The following is a 14,415-nucleotide window of genomic DNA, read 5'->3' on the forward strand; positions in this document are numbered from 1 at the left end:
AATAAAATCCAGTGGAGTTCTGGATCTAAAGCATATTATGTGGAAAATGCTCCAAAGGGGATATAACCTGAACTTCTCATTCCAGCACAGTTTGGACAACAATTTGGAAGGCAAACCCTTTGTTTCATACTCTGCCCTCAAAGGCAACAAGGTGGATTTTTGCTTGCCAGATATTTGGATATATGTCCTTTTAATGCATGATATATAAGTCTGAATGCTGTAGGCAACCTTAATTAAATGAAATTCATAGAATCATTGGCTGCTTTTCAAATTTTGCATGAGAAAAGAACTGAATCATCAAGGTCTCCTCCTAATCTCCAGGATCAGGATGAGGAAGTTGTTTATAATTTTAATTGGCAAAAACCAGCCATTTGATTTAGTGATAAAGAAGGAGGAAGGGAGTAATGATTTATTCTCAAACATCATGGGCTTCAGTAAGTTCAGAAATGCAAGTGACTCCATCTAGCCCAGTATACTATTGCCTCTAAGTCCCTAAAGTGGGCTAAATAGGTGACTGGGAACAGTACATAACAGGGCTAGCACCCCATGAATTTTCTCTAAATACTCTCTGAGCTTCTACTCATTTGTGGCTCATAGAAATCCTGAATGGTTTTTGCATTTCCTTGAATGTAGATAAATTCCAACATCCTACAGGAAGGATTTCCACAGCTTAACTAAACGTTTCTGAGTAAGAAGCTGTTTTTAAGTTTAAGCTCAGTCCTTCCAGTCTGGACTAGCATCACTTATGTTCATCTGCATTATTTGCAACGTTTATGAGCTCATGACTACAACTGTGTATATATCCAGGAACAGATTTCCTGAAGACATCAATAACACAGTCTGGAGAGGGCTATTCTCTCCAGAAGTGACAGAGCAGGGGATATCTGTCCTAGCTGCAGGTTTTGTATTGCAATTTTATACTTCAGTATATAAGACCTACAAGATTCATTTCTTAGAGAAATGAAATTGCTAACTCCTTTTGGATGCTGAATCAGAGAATTCTGCAGAAACGACTCTGGACCTGTGAATGTATGGTGGGAGAACAGTGAAGCAAGTATGGAATATCTGCTGTTTATACTTCAAAACAAATTGCCACACTACTGTAGCACAAAGGCACTCCACATTGCTGCTTCAGCTGGAAGGAGAGTTCATAGGATTTCTCCCAACCGTATCTCACAGGTAACATTTATTTTTATAGGCTGCTATGGCAATCGCAAGTATGTTAAAATGCAATTAATAAATCCTTTATTGATACTAATAAATCATACCTTTCGACGCCGTTTAGCTTCCATTTGTGTTTCCTCGACATCAGGAGCCCGCCACCCCAGGCTCCCTGCAAGGCAAGAGAAATCATCTTAGCGAGAGCGCGCTCTGCTCCGCGGCCGCAGCGCCGCTCCCGACACGCTGGGACGCTTTGGTCTCGCTAATGTGGCACATTCCAAAATGACCAGGCAGACGGGGCCTGAGGCAGGAGCTGTGCTAACAATTTCCTTCCAGCAGCTTGGAAGCAGCAGTTAACAGCCCCCGATGCAGGCAGCCACCCTCATCATCTGTGCACCCTCGCTCGCCCTGCTCTGGCACTGCCACATCGGGCTGCCCCATGCTGTCATTCGTCCCTTGCAGAGCTGCTTCTGGGTCAGCTGCCTTTCCCCTGAGAGTCGCTAAGTTATAATAACAAACCAGGCTGCAATCTCAGCAGCTGCTTGGGGGGATTTCCATCATGTTTTGGACCCACTGCTGCCTGCCCTGTTCTCATTTGCTTTCCTCACAGAGATCTGGGACAAGCAGGCACTTCATGTGACTGAAAGTAAAGTAAATACAATTTTTGTCCTTTGAATGTATTGATTTTAGCTGACACAGTAATACAAAATCAAGACTCCCAAATCTATGGGAAGTCAATTACCAAGCCTTTTTGGAGAAAGGATTTGCAAAAAATGACATAGAAGATATTCCAGAAAGATGATCCTTCAGAAGATTTCTTGGCAAGAGCCTGGATAAAGCTAAGTAGCCAATCTGATAAATTTCCCTAGCACTTGCATTAACCTGATCAGCAATTTGCACTACTTTATTCCAGACAAATATATCCCTTTCCTTATGTATTTATTTTGCAGCTGCTGCAGAAGCTGAGCCAGTGCTCAGTATGCTTCTTATGTATTTCTTTACTAATGGCATTTAAAGATAAAGCTGAAAGCCAAAAGCACTCAAACTAGGTCAGCTTAAGTGTTCCAACTACAGTCACAGCTCCTAAAATATTCCCCTGACCTGAGCCCTTCAGAGGAAGTCAATACTTGGATGTTAGACTTAATTACAGGAACTAAATACACCAGGTTTTGTACAAAAGGACACTCTCCAAAATGAATAAATGAATATTAATACACCTTGTAATCCAGCCCTCCACGTACTATGGTACTTACATCCACATGCATCCAGATTTTGTATTTCTTGCAGATGTCTGCAATAGCTATGAGAGGGTCAAATGCCCCGTACACTGTTGTCCCAGCTGTGGCACTCACCAGAAAAGGAACAAATCCCTGTAAGAAAGCAGAGGGACATCATGTATGGTTAGAGTGCTGCAGCCCCCTCATCCCATGGCAGCCCCAGTCCCCCTGTGCTGCCCCCACAGTGACTCCCAGGTGTCTCCCAGAGGACATCCCTGCTGTGCTACACTGGTTTTCTCCACATTCAGATACCAGCGATATTACAGTTTCTACCTTAAGGTGGCAGCAAACTTCCAAACCAATATCCTCCATTTATTAGGATGCATGAGACAGGTAAGGGCTCAACAGAGCAATTCTGCTTCACACCACCTGCCTGAAACAAAAAAAGTCTGCACTGCAGGATGGCACATAAACAAACCTCAACCAGGCACCACAGTGAGAGAAGCATTTCTGCTGGACTGTGTGCTGGGCTGCATTGCAATTATCCCAGAGAGGGTCTGGCCATGTGGTGCCTCAATTTTGTCCCTGGGAGCATTGTGTCATGAGATCAGAGGTCTGCTAGAATTTATAACAGTGTTTAATTTTAATTTCATTTGTAGTTATGTTGATCTCATAAGGAGTACTTAGAGGTCAAGAGTGGCCACTTTTTTTTTTTTTTTTTTTTTTTTTTTGGCAGAAATGGGGTTGAAACCTTTGAAAAATCCAAACTTCCTTCTGCAATAGTCAGTAGGTTTGAGTGGTACTCTACTGTCATTTTGCATTTTTTTAAATCGACTGTATTTATTTTCTTGGAAAAAAATGTGCTTTTAATGAAGATTTTGTTATTAATCAGCTTTGACTGCTGTGTGTCTAGTGAATATAAATGCTAAAAACACAGGGTTGAGTTCATTGCATACTTTAATCTGATGTTTTAATTCTAGCTTCTCTTAGTGAAGAAATACAAAAGTCTGTGCATTTTTAGAGATATGTGGATTTTAGTTCACATTCCATTAATTTGGTGAGTCTATGAAAAGCATTTTCAATGCATTAGAATAGAACAAATTCCTCAAAATGATTACTCTGTTTTTGACAATATTTAGCTGAGAAGCTGCATCATAGGCTGACATCATAAAAGAGGAGGATGTTATGCAAAATATCATATGAAAAGAAAGCCAAATAGCTCATGGATATTATAAAGTAGTTCTGAACTTATCTTCTCAATAACTCTTGCCTCATTAATTGGCAGGCCACATTTCTAAAAAATACAACTGGCTTTACTATTCTGCATTTTTTGGGGTTTTTTTCCCCTTTGGAAGCAGACAAGCTGGTGAACTTACTTTTTGTTTGGCTTCAACAATTCTTCTTTCAAGGTCTGATGGGATCATTTTCCCTCTGGAGCAAGAGAGAGTTGTATCAGTAACTTGATCTTGAATTCAACTTTGGCTGTTACTTCTTCACTAAATAGGAAACCCAAAGAAGGAGCAAAGGGACTTTTTGCCCAAGAGTTATGCTACATTGAAGAGCACAAGAGGACTCTGCCTATTAGTCTGAGTTTTTACCAAAATAGTTTTTTGACTAATTATTTAGTCAATATATTTCCATCAATATGGTGATGGTAACAGAGAAAGTATCTTGTGGCCACCTCCACTAAAGACTGATGCTGTTCCTTGGAGCCTCTTGGTCCTGTCTGAAGTTACAGTCCTGGGAATTAGCTTCAGTCTCCCAGGGGGAGGCTCAGCCCAGCATCCCAAGAAGTTCACTGGGTGCCAAATCCCATGGTCCTCTCCCAGCAGGCAGACAAAATGCCAGCTGAGCTGGACAGCCTTGAGCAGTCTCTGTGTTCCATTCCCAGGGATGACTTTTCCCAGGTTTAGTGAATTACATGTTTGCATTTGCTGGATATGAGAAGCTGCCAGTTTAGACTCACTAAATGCAATGCCAGGCTCTTTGCATTGACTGTGATTGCAACTCCTCCAGTATGAACATCTACCTCAGGTTCAGACTCAGTCGTGCAAGGCTTGAAGGCTAATTTAGGAAATCCTGTAAATTAACTGGGTGCAAGGTAAAACAGTGCTGATATCAATATTAAGGCTTTGGTTTTCTCTGCTTTAGACACAAGCAAGTCTATAGAGGAAGAGCAGTATGAATACAGCAATACAAACATGATAGATTCCCATGATTCAGAAAAAAAGTCTTCACTGGCTTTGAATGTTGTACATTTAGATTGATATACATTTTTAAAGACTTTTTCAGATTTTTTCTTAAAGTAGGCCCTCATTTCCCACTGCTATAAAAAAAGAACCTTAATTAAAGCTCAAAATGAAGTTATATGGAAGCTAATAAACTCATTAATTTGTAGATTCATTTTGCATGAAAACCCTTGAACTGTTTTCATGACATTTGGATGCATGTCCTTTTTAAAAAATTATTAATTTATTGTAATATGATGCTTAAGAAGATGCTCTTGGTTTTGTACCTTTTCATCCTCATGTAGCTTACAATAAGACAGTATTTATTTCAGTAGAAGCGGGTTTGTACTGCTGAGTTTTTTTGCAAAATCTCTTCTGCATATTCAAAACACTAAAATATGGAAAGAATAACTAAAAAGTAAAAAGCTCTAAAAATCTAAAAAATTAACCTAGATTTTTCTTGCAGAAATGCAAGGAAGGCCTAAAGAGTATTCAGTTTCTTCCTCCCAGACATATGTACATGTTCACAGAAAAGGAGTAGTTGTCTTATCTTCAAAAAATGTACCTGGGATCATTAGAGGAATAAGGAAAATAAAAACAAGTCAAAGAAGGGCAATGAGTTCCTCCTCAAAACATAATTTAGATGCTGATCTTCAATAGTTTCTGATTTAGTGGGCTTGTGCATAGAAACATACACAGAACTGGGCAGATGCTTTCACTGCCCAATTTTTTTTTAACAAAGCAAGTGATTATCCAGCCCCATGTCACATCAAGCAGATGCAGGAATTCATGGCCAGGAGAGTGAATATCCAAGCAATGCCAAGGTTTGCCAGCTAAACAAGGCAAACTTGGCAGGTGTGGGTCAGAATGGGAAAGAGCCACCAGGAAGTATGCTTGGTCATTCTGAAAACATCAAAAAGATATCAACGTGCTCCTTCATCCTGCCAGAGCCCCATATCTTCTAACCACACCAGCCCAGATCCTGTGCACACAATCTGCTCTGTCCCTGTGAGACACAGGAATCCTGCTGTTTCCTTCAGCTGGGCAGGCCAACCATTGTGGTCTTCACAGAAAACCACCACGCTGAATTTGCACAAGAAGAAAGGGAAGACAAGGCTTCATTGATCCACATCCATCTCTAGTGAATAGAAACATCTGGGAATTTATTTTGATGTGTGTTGGTTGTTCTGACGTAATTAAATCCTCTTCAAGGTGTGTTCAGTCTTTTGTTAATAAAGAGATAATAGGACCATAAGTCAATATGCAGGCACTGTGATTAGCACTGTAAATTGCTTACTTGATGCTTGTTTTTTAATGTGGGAGCAGATTATTTTGATAGCAGCAAAGTCTTCCATTTCTGTTAGAGACGTAATTAATTCAATACCTTGTAACAATGAGGGACTCAAATTGCATTTTCTATTGGAAAGACTCTCAACAGAATCAGTAAGAATTGTTCTAATAATTTTTTGTCACATAGAAAGTGTTTTCCTGAAACCAGAAAAATTTTACCACAACATGTTGATTTTGTCAATATACTTTTTTCACAAAATGGGTTTTCACAGAGAATTGAAACCTTTTAATTGGATGAGTTAAGCAAGAAGTTATCTATCACCCTTTTTCAGAGCCTGTGTGAACTGCAGATTTTCTGCCTCCTGTGCTGTTGGTTTCCAAGGTTCACCATCCTCCTTAGCTCATGCTTCCCACAATGCTGCCAAAATCCTTCTCATCCTATCACAACTTATCCCTGTCAAGAGCACGGAGGGAAATGCAATCCAGCTGAGAAAGATGGCTGGGGGCATGAAGTAACAGAATTATATTAGCAAATGCTCCTAAATATTTTATTCCTATAAAAGCCTCACTTCATCTCATTTTAATGGATCAAAACATGAGAGCCTGATTTAGCCAAAACAAGCTTCCTTCTGGTTTCTTAGCACAGAACTTAAATTATATTAGTTTGATATCCTGTTTCACATCAGAACAAAAGAAAAAAAATACCAGAAACCTCTGAGGAGAGGAACTTTTAAGATTTTTTTTATGAACCCCTAAAATGAACCCATAACGAAACTACTAACAGAGCCAGTTCCTTGAGTGGGATGAATTAGTGTAAAGCTGCTGAAGGTGACAGTGCTTTGACAAATTATACCAATTGCTGACCACATCCTACATACTGTCTCTGAGATGAGCACCTGATGATCCTCTGTTATGCACCACAAAGAAAGCTGTATTTGACATCTTTACTTACCTTTCATCACATCTAATCAAAATCACACTATCTGTACCAATACCCAAGGCTGCAGCTCCCTTCTTCACAGAAAAGTGACTCTGAAAAAAATACATTGATTATTATTTACTGGTTTTATTGTTTATTATCTAATTTAATATAAAACACTACTCTCTTGCAAACCCTTCAGCAAGAAGTCCCACAAGGCAGTAATTACATTCAGAGCCCTCTTGGAAACTGATCATTGTAATTTGAGGCTTCAAAGCAGGTCACTACCATCAACTGGAGAAACAGCAATCACTCTAATTTGGGTTTACTCCTGGAATATTACATACCCAATTGGCCAATGCTGGACCTTGATGCATACCTGCAGCTTCTATTGCTTGTACAGATTCAGCTATGATCTTCATTTACTGAAACAAAATCGTCTTCCCTAGAGAATTAATTTAGTTTGTGATGTCCAGAGTCATGTGCTACAATGCATCTGCTGCCCAAATAATACACTGAGAGAAGTGAATATAGGAAGCCTAATTGTGATCTCATGCCAGTGAAAGCCAGTAATAATTCCTACTAACAAACAGAGCTACTGAAGTTTAAAATCAGAATAAGGCTATTAGTATTAGTATTATAGTAAGATTATTAGTCAATTTATATGTTCAAAATAAAATGTGGAAGTTATTGGAGTGCAGGTCGGCCTAATTTTCTCTCACTCTTAACTCCCAAATTAGTGTTGGTGTATAATTCTAAATGTAATCCCAGTGATTATGATAATGCAACAGTTTTGTATCAAATTATAGCCCAAAGAATCTGATTTTGTATTAACTCAAACCTATCTGTTAACAATATTGTCCAAAGTAATTTTAACTACAGATTATTAAACACTAAAAATCTGCAAATTCTTTAGATACAACAGTGCCATTAGCTTAGGATGTAACACTGTAAGAAAGATCCAGAAGCTAAAAACCTAAGAAGGATTTTTTCAGTGTCCAGAGTGTTAAAGAAGAAAGGAAGACCTAGTTTGCAGATCACAAAGGAGAGGCAATCACTTCTGCTTTGTCAAGGGAGTGTTTGCAAGCAGCAGAGAGCTGCAGGGAAAGAGGCTGGCACGAGATTTAATGTGTGGACTTCACTTAAAGGCCATGAGGGCACAGATTCACTGCAGGGCTCTAAACATAATGAACACTTTTGAAATTACAGTAATTCTAAACCAGCTTAATGAAAGAGGAAGAAGAGTAGAAGAACTGCAGCACCAACTTAAGAGGTAAAAACTTCTGTGTTTTAAAAATTGCTCAGGGAGAAATTTTCATTGAGTCTTGAGTACTGTGCTTAAGATTACTATGGTTAAGAGTTTACAGCACAAATTCCTTTTTTTATATGTTGTATTCTCCCATTTTGGCTGAAATTCTTAACATTTTCATGATGTCTGCTGACTTTTTCAATATCCAGAGATTTTGAAGAAATCATGTTAAGTCGTGTTTCACTGATGATATATGGACAATTTGAAAATACTTCCTCAGGTAAATATTTTTAGTACTTCATTAATTTTTTTAAATACACTGGGTTGGTACAGCTTTTCCCCATGGGATATGTACAAACAACGTGCATTGAGCAGCCTAGATGTAAAATCAGTTTTTGAAGTGCTAGTACAGCAAACCACCCCAGTCCCAGCTAAGCACACTCTGAAAGGTAAACATACACACATTGGACTGATTCACATAAACTGAATGATAAATGAAAGGCATACTCATCACTTAGAGGAGCCACAGGGGATTTATGCCTGTGGTGAAGTGTTCTGCTGTCCTAGCAGAACCTGCTGGTTCCTTGCAGGTATCCTGACATCATCAACTAGGCTTCCTCTGCATCCTGGGGGAAACAGGCACCTCCAGGAAAAGATTCACCCAGCACAAGGGTGGCTGGGTTGGAGGGGGTGCAGAATGACATCAGGTGAAGAGGTTTCTACCCCTTCTCTCTGAACCAAGTCCTGTGACATCTACTGTGAGAATGGGAAGTGCACAGCATCTGCAGCCACCAGCGCTCCAGACACTGCACGAGTTTAACTCCCAGACATCCCCCAGCCTGAGAAAGCCACTGGTCACTGGTATGTTCATTAGAGAGGGAGTTTGTTGTTTTTCTAGCTGGAACTCACAAGGTGCTAGGAAGTATTTATACACTGAACATCACAGCTCAGCCATCACACTGACATTTTTCTTGGCATGTTCTTTACTTAACAAAAGTGAATTTTTGAGCAAACACACTTCCGTGAGTTTCATCAGCTTCACTAAATTCAGTGGACTTTTCCCCAGCACAAATGCACTGTAGATGAAGGCTTGGACTGTGACCAATCCACAAACCTCTAAATATCAAAGGTACAAAAATCTGTTCCCAGCCCTTTGGGCCTCCCTGAGCTCTGTGGGCCAGCAGTGCAACTTTGTGAGAGTGGGGAGCAGAAGAGGCCATGAAATGGCTATCAGCAGGAGGAGGCTCATAAAACATTCCCAAATTTAGGAAAGTATCTTGGAACTCCACAAAAATTGAAAACAGAGCAAAAATATTGCCAGCACAATGACAGTTCACTGATATGGTATACGAAGATAGAATTTAATTCATATACTTAAAAAAATTTAATCTGTTTTTTATTCATGTATTACACAAACTGATGGGCACATACTGGGTGGTATAAATATATAAATGTAGGTAAGATTTAGGAGTGAAGAGTCACAGATATATTTCACTGGAGTTTGAGTTGATGACATTACATTCATTAATTTTGCTCCTTACTCACTCTAGTTAAAAAAAGATTTACTGTTGCAATTTGTTTTTCTACTAGAAAACAGAACTATTCAAAGTGTCTTAAAAAAGAAGAGACAGATTTAAATGGTCTACTATGAGGAAGGAAATTAAGCCCATGTGCTCAAAGGCATCTACTGGAATATGGCCAAGTTCTGCTGCCTTGCTAAGAGAAGTCTCATGGCACTCCTAAAAGAGCACTGGGGAAAAAAAATGAATGTAGTACTGATAGCTCTGTTGCCTGAAGGCTTTTTACAGACTGAAGGGAATTCAGTGGTCAGGAACCAAAACTGGTTTACAGATAAATTGGGAAGAAATACAGAAGTGTGCACACAGAAGGGCAAATGCTATTACAGTTTCTAAACAAACTCTGAATATGAAATGGCTCAATCTGTGTACACAGTCACAGATATATGACTGCTGTTATGTTTTCATGTTTTAGGGCAACACCACAGAAATTACTCCAAGCTTGTGAGGCTCCGAAAGATCAAGAATGAAAGCAAAATAGAAAAAATATAATTGTAGGACCAAAGAAAACTTTCACAATGATAATAAACTTTGATTTAATATTCCTGTGATGGTGCTGTCTGTGTAATATAATGGTAAACACAGAAAACTATAAAGGTCAAAGAGATTAAAAGCCTTGCAGACCTGATCAGACAGAACTATTCACAGATGATTTAACTGGGCTAACAAGGAAGGACATTAAATGTGACCCCTTTGCAAATACCAGGGCTACGGACTGGAGGAAGGTTCAGGAAGGGAGCCTGAACACCTTTCACAACACAGCTGTGTAAGAGTCACAAGATCTGAAACCTTATGGTGGGAGGACCAGGGAACAAAGGGAGGACAGGTGCAGGCTGCCTGATGCCAGTCCTGAAGGAAAAGCCAGGCTTGGAGATGCTGAAAGGTCTGGAGTTTCACCACTGTCCTGGGCTTGCAGACAGAGGAGCACACACAGGTGGGAATGGGCTGTCACTTCAGCTTCCTGGCTTCCCCCTGCCCTCTCTTCCTGCACTGCAAAGGGGGCATGGAAGACTGAAAATACATCCCCAATAGAGAGGAATCTAATTTCTGTATGGAAAAAATGTGGTAAAATTCAGTGGTGAAGGAGAAAGAATGGATATCAGTGACTCAGAGAGTATTGATGGACAGAAAAAACTAATTAGTGATTCTGATCTGGGGGACCTTTCCCTTTATCTAAAATTTCAAATACTGTTAGGTATAGGTTTGTTCCCCAGATAGCCATTTTTACATGGTTAGCTTTGTAAGGCAGAGACAGTGTAAACATTGCATATTACACATGCAATAACAAATAGGCCCTCTGAAAAACTTAAGAATTAGAATAATTAAAAATGTTATGATGCTGAAAAGTACGGCATTGTTATCTAAAGTGCTTCAATATACAGATGTTTCTATTTTCACTGCTCATCACTGGCATGGTTGAAGCTGTCACAAAGAACCATCCTAATGCCATGAGCCCCACAGGGCATGGCTGTTTTTTCAGATTGCTGTTTTCCCTTGCTTACATAAATCCAGAGGAGAATGAGCTTTGTGGAGGTGGCTTATCAGTAAACAGGTCCCAAATGCTGAGCAAGCTCAAGACATCCTGCAGCTGAAACTCCCCTGAGGTCAATCACTGGCAGCCTGGTGCCCAGGAGATCCAGACCCTCATCCTCACTCCATCATCTATTCACTAGCAAATAAGGTGAACACACTTTCATCTTCACCTCTCCTGGGCTTTAAGCATTGTGTGATTCCTGGATGTGTAGGTTGGGCTATTTCTCTCTTAATAATCTAAAAATGTGTGGCTAGTCCAGGCTTGCTGTTTGGGCTCCCACAAAAGTGGGGAAAAAAGGTACCTCCAGAAGGCACTGATCTCTAAGGCTTTGGCACTGTTTTAGACTTAAGATGAATTGTCTTCTGTAGATCTTGCACTTTTTATTGGCCATAAAAAGGCATAGACTAACTCAGATTAAATGTTTACACTTGAGGTGGTTAATGTTAAGCAACATGAATCCTATCTTTGTCATCTAATTTCAAGCTACAACTTCTCCTTCAATTACCTACAAAAAGAACAACACTGGGTCCTATCAAAATTTTAAATACACTGTAGTGAGGGATATATTCACTATGGTTTCATTTACCTACTGCTCTTCCCTTTTTAAAGTTAATTGTTAGTATCAGGAGAGAAATGAGGATATTAATGGTTCTGAACATTCTAGTATCTTTGGCATTTTTGAAACACACAACTTCATGCTGCTTTTTTAATCAGAAAGACTCATTTGGTTTTTTTCTAGTGCAGACAGTTTTGCAGCATTGTATGTGATAAGAAATGTTGCATGGAGATCAGGGCAATACTGTGGCAATGTAAAAGCCACAAGGTATTGACCAGATGAAGGATTAGACCCAAATGATGATTTTTCTCCTTTAGGACAGATTGCATTAGAGCATTACTTTTCTAGAAAATTATTTTACTTTGATTTGAATGGTGCTACCTGAATTAAGTTGTTCCTCAAATAAGACCAAGTTTTCACTCTTCCCCCCGGCTTCAAATACCATAAAAATAATTTTCTAGTTATTATGCAGTAAGTAATGCAAAGAAAAAAATGTGTGAACCCATCAGTTTGATTTTAAGTTTCCTTAGGTGGAAACAAATCTAATTTCTAATTACTCTGTGTGCCCAGAGTGTAATTTACAGCCCTGTAATCTATGCTACCAAATAAAATACAGGACTTCCAGGCTCCTCAAATCTTTCTCTGGAAGCAGCACCTCACACAACACCCCTTGGACTGCTTCTGGCAGGTGGCAGCTCTGCAAAGTGTCTCCTAAGTAGCAGGGACAGAGGGCAACACTATGTATCATGGAAGTGATAAGCTAGAGATCAGATTTTCATGAATTCTATGGAGAAACCAACCCAAAATCTTCCACATGTGTGACATGGTCTAAGCTACAGATACAGAAGTCACTTTTTAATGTCCTTCTCTATCAGCACCAATTAGCTTCATAGTCGGCTTCTGTAACCTTCTGAAACTGTTCAGATAAAAATTCCCAAAGCCACTTTGTCCCACAGGTACTAGAATTGTTTGACACATTCCCTGCAAATAATGGGGCTTATTCACAAAGAGAAAGGAGCATGCACGAAGCTGCAGAGGTGATTTATTGCTGAATCTGCTCTGGCTGCTGTGTGGATGCTGAGTGCACTGTTGCTGGGAGGGTGCTCCCCTGTCACCCCAGACCTGCCACCTCTCCCAGTGCTCACCCAGAGCAAGAGGATCCAAGTGTGTCCAGCTGTCTGCAATGCTGATACCTGGAGAGCCAACAGTCCCCCCCCCTCAGTGGGTACTTGCCAGAGCTGCACTCTTAGAGGAGTCTTCAGCAGCAGCTACTTCAACACGAGCAGTGCAGATGGAGAGATGTCAGAGGCAAAGAACCTCCCCTGTGCCCTCTGTGGTCTCTGACTGGATGAGGAGGCCCCTTATTGTCAGATCAGACTCAACCACCTGCCAGTTCTTAACTCTGCATTTTGTTTCCTAAACCTATGGTAAGGAAGAGTGTTGCTACTCCCTCACTGAGCACCTGACAAGATGTTCCCTCTTAGGGGGTTTCCAGATCAGTGGAAAAGTAAGAAAGCTGTTGTGACCTACATGAGAACAGTATTGCTGAACAAAGAAAATGAAAAAATTCTGTCTTTCCAATAATGACCAGTCTTTTTTTTTTATTCTCTGAACTGTAGATTAAGCCCATATAGTCCCTAATGGATCAAGTCCACAGAAATTCTTTAGGCTATTTTCCTGCTTTTCCAATGAAAAGGGCCATCTGCTGTGTTGTGATTTGAACTCACCTAGTTGTCTACAGCTAAACTTTCCCTTTGCACACTTTTCCTCCTAAGGGAGCATGACTCTGTCCTTTTGCCTGCTAGGTGTAATCCCTGATCCATAATATTTCCAGCTACTATTAGATGCTGTGAGGCAGTGCTGGTTGGGCAGGTCAAAATCATAATAGAGAATGGGTTAAAATTTAACAGGTCTTGCCTTGTACACAAATGGAACAATTAAAATATTCTGAGAAGGCAGTTATCCCTTTCAGCAGCTTTCTCAATGCTGAAAACAGGATGGATTCCTCTGAACAGTTTCAGCAGCCTAATGCTGATATGCGGGAACACAGGAGGAGGCCTTCACTTTAGATTTTTCATTGTGTTTGAAATGATGGACTGAAATAGCTTTTTACAACTGGCATCCATCACTTTTTCCCCTCTGAGTCAAGGGCTCTTGCATCATGTGCAGTCCAGAACAGCTGCCCTGAAGGACATCACTGCTGTTGCATCAGTGCAAATGAAAGAAGACTGATGATGTCCTGAGGAATAGAGGGGACTGAATAAATTTGAGTGCAAGTGTGTCTCACAGAAATTAAACCTGAGGAAGACCGACCCAAATGGTTGCAGGGCTCCTCACCATCACTGGTGAAACAGAAACAAACAGAAGCAGAATGTGCTACGTTGTGGCTTGGGGAAGATTTGCTGTCTGGGAATGTGCACAGTTGGAATAATCACATAACCTATTTTAGGCACCAAATGTAGGTTGTGTATATGGGGAGCCTCTTTATGGTCAGTGCACAGAAGTGGGTGAAGCCCTCCCAGAGGTGATTTAGAACATTTAAATTAAGGAATATTTAGGTTCCTAATTTGGATGCTCTGAGTTTCTCTCCAGAGGTGCTTCTCTTCACTGGTTGTGCAGAGAATGAGGCTCCTAATTTTGGAACATGATGCACTCCTAAATTAGGGAGGTAATTACTTAAAAGC

General features: G+C 40.2%; 1 protein-coding gene across 1 annotated transcript in view; it reads right to left on the reverse strand.

Annotated features, from left to right (window-relative positions):
- Window positions 1–14,415, reverse strand: part of GAD2 (glutamate decarboxylase 2) — a 37,969-nt gene that overhangs the window by 9,450 nt on the left and 14,104 nt on the right. Inside the window, exons 8-11 of the mRNA XM_079300597.1 lie at window positions 6,849–6,928; window positions 3,755–3,809; window positions 2,415–2,531; window positions 1,269–1,333 (exon numbers count right to left, since the gene is read on the reverse strand). Of these exons, the coding sequence (XP_079156723.1) occupies window positions 1,269–1,333; window positions 2,415–2,531; window positions 3,755–3,809; window positions 6,849–6,928 (317 nt within the window). The remainder of the gene's footprint in view (window positions 1–1,268; window positions 1,334–2,414; window positions 2,532–3,754; window positions 3,810–6,848; window positions 6,929–14,415) is intronic.

The sequence above is a fragment of the Erithacus rubecula genome (genome assembly GCF_903797595.1).
Source record: "Erithacus rubecula genome assembly, chromosome: 3".
NCBI lineage: Eukaryota > Metazoa > Chordata > Aves > Passeriformes > Muscicapidae > Erithacus > Erithacus rubecula.